This window comes from Halyomorpha halys, unplaced genomic scaffold, assembly GCF_000696795.3.
Source record: "Halyomorpha halys isolate HHAL.00 unplaced genomic scaffold, Hhal_1.1 Scaffold470.1, whole genome shotgun sequence".
Lineage (NCBI taxonomy): Eukaryota > Metazoa > Arthropoda > Insecta > Hemiptera > Pentatomidae > Halyomorpha > Halyomorpha halys.
Window position 1 is genome coordinate 436,358 of NW_027115723.1, and position 7,601 is coordinate 443,958.

The 7,601-nt window shown below is 28.6% G+C and overlaps 1 protein-coding gene across 1 annotated transcript in view; it reads right to left on the bottom strand.

Moving 5' to 3' along the window:
* The window catches only part of LOC106683167 (ice-structuring glycoprotein), a 3,521-nt gene extending 3,353 nt beyond the window's left edge, over nt 1-168 (bottom strand). Inside the window, exon 1 of the mRNA XM_014424458.2 lies at nt 92-168. Within this exon, the coding sequence (XP_014279944.1) occupies nt 92-103 (12 nt within the window). The 5' untranslated portion in view covers nt 104-168. The remainder of the gene's footprint in view (nt 1-91) is intronic.
* Nucleotides 169-7,601: the final 7,433 nt, after the last annotated feature.

Here is a 7,601-nt window from a genome sequence, read left to right on the forward strand (position 1 = left end):
TATATATTATAAATAATACGTTTTACGACAAATACCCGATCCCCCCGTCCACTGCATGTACACTTCACTGATACCACAGGAGAATACTCACCTTAAACGCCATTGTTGCCGAAGATGGACTGTCTGTGCTGGAGCTAGGGCTACGAGAGGTATATATACTTAGGACGGGGTTGCACAAGGACTCCCCACATGACCCCCTCCTCGTCCAGGCCGGCCGATTTGGCAACTCGGGAAGGTCGTCCGGAAAATTTAACGGCAGTTTTGGGTATCATCTTTGTCGTGTCCAGTTCCCTTACATATTTATATTATATTATCAGCCTTTGTAAAGTAATACAAAAAAAAAATTAAAAGGAAAAATATTAACCATAAATCCGTAGTTAGGTCTTAGAAGTAATCTGTAATATGCTGCCTCTAATTTTTTTTTCAGCATCTGGCAACCCTATCGTAGTGAACGATATTATCCTATAAAATCTATAGAACGTATAAATAAAATTCAAGGAGTTCAATTATATATTTTTTTTTCTCTCTTTATATATACTTCTTTATTACTAGATCAGTCCAGTGGGCCTTAAATGGTTATTATAAGAGTTTTGTTTTCTTTTAACAATTTATAATGGGAGAAGGTTATGCCTTGTGCAAAAGACACTCCTTACTATTTAAAATGTTATAACTATTGATTAATAATAAATATTATCATTTTTAAAGACAACTTATTTAAAAAAATAATAATAATCATGTATTTATTTTTATTTTTGATTTTATCCATTTAAAAAATTACATCCAATATGACCAGACCAGATGACATCTATTGGTAGGTGCCAAAATCACACATAAATAAGATAGCTACAAGTGAAACGTAAATATTACAGTTTTGACTATTAGGGGGTTTAGGAGACTGTATAATTTTTAAGCTAGATATGTACATTATCAATCAATCAACAACCACTAGAATGAAAATGTAGTAAAAAATAAAAATAAAATAATAATTATAAAAAAACAATTAATTTAAATTAAATAACAAATGATTATAATAATAACTGAAAGGATTTTAAAATGAATAATAAACCTGTAAATTTACAATAAGTGAATTAATATAACAATGAGAATAAAACAAGATGATACAGAATATGATAAAAATAAGGATCCTATAATATCTATTACTAAGCACATACATACGTTGCTAATTCAAATTGTAATATAATAAATAAATTTTGAGGAGTCATGAAAAAATACAGGCAGATAAGGTCATTTGGTGAATCAAAATCAATTATTGGGAATCATAGAAGTAAGAAAGTACCTAGTTAAATATTTATTTTTATTTTTTATTTTTTTGGCTGATTTATTTATTAGTCCTTCTGGTAAGCTATTGAACAGATAAATTCCGAATTTATTGTTATAGAGTGGTTCAATAAATTTAATTTTTTTTCTAACATTTTTTAGATATATTATTTCTTTTCTAAATAAATTATTATCAGTTTCAATAAATTATGACTTATAATAAAAAAATAATTTGTAAAACATAATTATAATAAAATATATATATAATTATATTTCCCTTTTTTTAGAATTATGTCTTGCATTAGTCTGGGCTTCATTCTTCGGCTGAGGTTGGATTCTTACAAGAAAGGCCACTGCACCATTAACTGCCGGTAACTGAGAATGGAAGTCGTAAACCGTTCTTTATTTAAATCTTCTATTAATTGTCGTTTTCGGTGTAATTGAATATTTTTTATTAAACACGGGGATGATTCATAGGACCATATTTTTTGAATGATTGTATTTTTTGTCTTTTTGTAAAGAATGCTGCTCCTCAGACTTCACAACCGTTTTAATCAAGATTTTCGACTGGCTATAGAGCATAGCATTGCTAACCATGTTGAGGTTTGGGTTATTTTAATATGCATTTATGTTTGGATCCTCGGTACTCCTTACATCAACGCCTATAGATTTCATAGGATACATACTGTAAATTTATACAAATGAAATTCTCGCTTGACATTCTGCACTCTGATCACCAATAATTATTTACATTTATAAGCTAAGAGGAATAATTTTCAAGCCTGTCATTAGTAATTGATAACTGATATCTTAAATTAAATTTTTTCATAATAAAATAATTGATCAATATTCTAGTGATATATAGTAGAATTATAAATTAAATATTGTACAAAATTTAAAGTTCCAAGAAATTTATCAAAACTTTTCAACACTAAACCGAGTTTGCTTAGAACTGTTTGATGTTAATTATGTTCATGTAGGTTGTTGTTAAAGGTTTGCTAAAACGACTTTATTGAGTATATATAGCTGGGACATTCTATATATACTATGTACGGATTTATACGGGTTCTTCTCTCACCCTTTCTAATTTTTAAGATATTCGAGAATCCCAAAATGAAATTTTTATGTCTTATTGGAGAAGTGCGTGGTGTTTTCTCATCGTCTTGTTCAAGATTTATTTATGGATTTTAAATTGAAAAAGCGATCAACCCGAGTCCAATCTTTTCATTCAGTGGAACTAAGCACTGAAAAAACAACAACATAAAAGCTGCAACTAGCTTATTTTATATCTCCAGAAGCAAAAACGACATCGATATAAGTTTTCCACCAAAATATATGTTATTTCTGTAAAGTAAAGAAAAACTCCAAACTAATCACCTTTTTAACCAAAAAAATAGTAACTAAGAACGCCGAAAAACCTTTATATACTACTCACTTACCTAATACTATCCATAATTTAGGAATCTTGGATTAATTCAGGCCAAATTCTTAGAGTGGTTAAGAGTACTTAAGCAAGGCGAGGTCCAGGATTTCCCTTATCCAAAATGTTTTGTATGAATTAATTTATATAATATTAGATTCCTTAATTAGATAAGGACCTCTTCATATTAATAAATCACTTAATTACTATTAAACATTTCAGCAATATATGGGTTACTTCCATTGAGTAATAATAATGTCAACTTATTGATATACATCAACCGCTAGCAATCAGTCTGTAAAAGTTACCCGTGTGTATTAAAGTTACCGGTGCATTGCCCTGTTCACGGATTGATCCAAGTGTTCCACTCGGCAAATATTGATGGGTAAGTCGTGTGTGTCCGATTGGGTCTATTGGCCATGAAACTTTGTCCTCATTTTGTAATTTTTCTATATAAATAGCTATCTTCTGGTTGTAAATGACTTCTTATCTTCACTAAACTCAACATAGACTGATTTTAGATTGTATCACACGAAATTCACATGACCGCGTCTTCTTATTTTACTGTACTTATTACGAAGTGCACGGATCCGTAGCTCCTTCTACTACTGAGGTTTACACGAACTATACGTGACTGTGGCTTCCTAATCAGTGAGGTACACTGAGTTACGAACTTCAATGATCCCTGTATTATTTTTCACTGAGTTACCGATTTCCCATCTAGTGTGTATTTATACAATTCTTCAATTGCATTAGCCACCCTCTTTCTACTTAATGGTTTTTTATGTTTTGAAAATTTATTATTTTTCACTTAGTTGCACAGCTCAAACACATGTTGTTATAATTTTTCGATCTCCAATAGGACAATTTTTATTTTATGAAACATATAAACTTTTAATTTTTTTATATACGATTACTACTAGTATAAACTCTCTCGGCTATATACTTAGTCACGCAAGCAGCCACCACCAAAATGTCTAGGAAAATTATTATTGATTTTTTAAAAGAAAAAATAACCTATATACATTAAGAAGATTTAAATTCTAAATCCAAAAACGTTAAAATAATCATTAAATTAATTTTAAAATAGTTAAGAATCTCAAATTAAAGAATTCAGAAGCATGGAATTGAAATTAAAAAAAAAAGTATTCATAATAAATAGTGTGGAAATATTAAAGGACAAGTTCAAACATCTAGGAAAATAAAATTCGATCACTTCTAGGTTTTAAGCCCTAACGAACAATAACAAGAATAACTAAAATTTCGGTGATTTACATTTCCCTTATTGTTTCTTTATAGATGTCTAATTATTTTATTAATTAATATAAATATTTTTTTAAATATCTATTTTGTAATTACCAAGCCCATAGTACACCCTTTCTTCACTTAAATCATGTAATTTTAATTACAAGTTTCTTCCTATTTATCTTTACAAGGCTTTGCTAAGCCTATCACCAACCCTAATCCCACTCAAAAACATGTTCCCTCGGTGACGTACATTACAATAAATGAGATAGTCGAAAGCAGGAAACGCCAACCAGTAGTCTAGAATTATAAATAATATAATAAATCGAACTCATGAAACATAAATTCAATTTATTTATTCAATCATATATTTAAATTTTCTAGCGAATATTAAAATAATACTACTATGTGTAATTTTACTTTCTTAATAACAGCAAAGATTCTTTTTTCTTCACTCATCTTCTAACTTCTTGAACGAGTCTAGTTTTTTCGATGCTGAAGAGATAAGTAAGGGCATCTGGGCTAAATGGTGTGAAGCATTATCCTCTCTACGCCTTGTGGCACAAAAGAGATAAGAAGAAAACCGGGGGGGGGGGGAGAGAGGGAGTTAACAGTCTTTAAAAAAAAAAAAAAGAGCAGAAAAGAAAAGAGAAAAACACATTGATTTTTTATAATTTTATTCATAAGTGGTTATAAATAAATATCATTTATCCTATTGTTATTTATAATATATTTCATGCCATAAGATAAATAAAAAAGATGTCCCAACTTGCGTAATACCTTACCTAACTTATTTTTAATTCAGACAGATATAAATTATTTTAATATATTTTTTTATCTAATATGAAATTGGTGAATGACACAATCTTCCTTGTTTAATTATTCCAATTTATTGCACATACACAACGACGTTTCGGGATTCTCCCCCAGCTTCAGGTTGTTGATAAACTATTTTATATATAATGTATAATAAACTCATTAGTTTGTCATAACATGCTAATATTGAATCATATTGTAGTAAATTATAAAATAAAAAACTTTTTATAATATCAGCTATTATACATATTTTATAACTTGTTGACATCAAGTTATTTTAACTATTGATTTTAATTTATTAGTTTTATAAATTTATTTTTGGTTCCTGATGGTTTGGTATACTTTAAAATAACATTTACAGCTAATCAGATCAATAATTAAAATTTTCAGTTGTCCACTAGTTTTACAATTTCAGTTATGAATTGTTCTGAGATTAGAGAACATTATATTTTTAAGCTTCAAAAGTACACTGGAGTAAAACTCCAATTCCAATCATTTTGCTGTTTGATTATAAAATCTAGCGAAAAAATAAAACAGATTCATTATCACAAAATTAATAATTCATAGTATAAGATTGTCAAAACTTGACATTTGCAGAATAAAAATAAATTGAAATAACTATGACATCAAGAGTAATTAAAATTCCAAATTTCAATTAATTAAATCTAATCTGAACTAATAGGAATATTCAGAGAATTATCCGTAATTTTTAGTTTGATAACAATTTTAAAACAGCACTGTAGCCCAATTATAAAGCAGTTTGGAATATAATCTAGACCCAGTCTCTCATCAGTGCACTAAGAATTTTCATTAATTTAAAAACGCCAAAAATGTTCATCTATATGTAATAATTTTAAAACAAATAATAGAAAAATCTATATCTAATACCTTAACAATGTATGTAATACCTTTCAAAAACCGAAATACTTATAATCTTGAAAAACACCTTGGAAACTTGTGTTTTAGAAGTCTCAAATTAACAGAATTGAAAAACTATGTTATATCGACTGTTAATAAGCTTACACCCTTTTTCATTTTCGCTGTCATCTCCTCTACACTAATGATGTCGGCAATGAGAAACATATCATTGGAGTCTGGATTTGTTTTAAAAAATCTTACAGTTCCGTCTGGATACTGTTTGTTATTTCATCTATCCACTTTGTGTATTGCTTCAATAATAAGTTCAATATATTTTTTTTAATAATAGCATGACTTGTTATTCACCGCACTGCAAGGTTAATTAACGGAGATAAGATCCTGATTATTTTAAACGAATTCAGATATCCCGATATTTCCTGAAAATGAAAAGATGGTTATGAATAGGTGAAACCTTCAAATCTACGTCTTGGAATCCAGACCTACTAACTTTAGAAACAAAAGATATGTGACTTGGTCATTTCTGCCTTAATATTGTTCGCAATTATGCCATAGCATAAGCAAAAGCACTTTTTTATGCAGTACACTGATTAGCCAAAGAAGATTCATGGAGTCGCAAAAAAGGTATGCTATGCATTTTTTTTAACACCTCTCTATTTGGAAGAAATAACTTTCAGGAGGAATCTAAGCATAGTATACTGAAGATAATATGAGGATTGGTCACAGACTGACACTACTCTAACCATAAGCTGTATTATTTTCGATAAAAATTAAACAGGAGATTATGGAATTGAATAATGTGTTCTTAATTGAATAAATAATAAAATTAAAAGAGATATTTAGTTATGTTTCAATTCTTGGAAAAAAACAATAATGGTTAGGAAAGTGCTAATACAAAGTCGTGTAGAAGTATGCAAACTCATGGCGTAATTTTAAAGGTTCGCTTTTGTTGAATTTCTTATAGAAATATTGCGGCGAACAAGGGAATTTTTGATAGGTTATATCAGCAATTTACGGGAAATTTCCCAGGCAGACGATGAATTTAGCATGATGACTTAAAGAGGCAAGTTTAGTTTCTAACGTTTTTTATGGTTATTTATTAAGGCTCATATACTTTTTGTTTTACATCTTCCTTTGGACAATTTTTTACTATATTTAGGAACTATTTCTTTGCCTATTGAAGGTTTAATTCCTACGTAAACAAAATGACTACTATTAGGCTATCAATAACTCATTACATTAATAAAAGGAATATCCATTAGAGACAAAAAAAAATAATATTTTGATATATTTTTAAATAGCTTATAGTGTTTCAATAGATCAATAAAACAACCTTTTTTAAATGAATAATTTTCACTATTTGTACCTTGGATTAGATATGTTTAGGAATGAAATGAAAATGATAATTACAGATAATGAAAAGTGATAAATCAACTAAACAATAAACAAGAACTTTTATTATTTTTAAAACTTTTATGTTAAGACAAACTACAACTATCCCTGTCCACTACTGGTGATGTATTATACTAATGAAAAAGGTTATATCAGCTTATTTCAGTTTTAAAAAATTATAATTTATTATTTCTGATAAAATCTATTGAAAAGAAAACATCATAATAGTAAACATGTGTAAAACCTATGGCAGTAATTAGCACTTCCAGTAAGTTGATTTAAAAAAAAAAAAAACACCCCAGGCAGATATCTACCTTTAATACGTAATTTTGGTTTCGTACAATTTTTTTTTCTGAGCTATACTGTTCAGATACACTCAAACATAGACCATTGTCAATTAAAATCTCGGACTGATTTTTTTCAAGATTGTAACCTACATTTCAGGGATAGGTATTTGAATGTTTTAAAAAATTTTCTTGAAGTGTCTACTACTGGTGCATCTACCCTGCGTATGCCACCAATTTTGTATAAGTCTTTTCCTCAAAATATTTGAAGTTTCATCACAAATCTAATG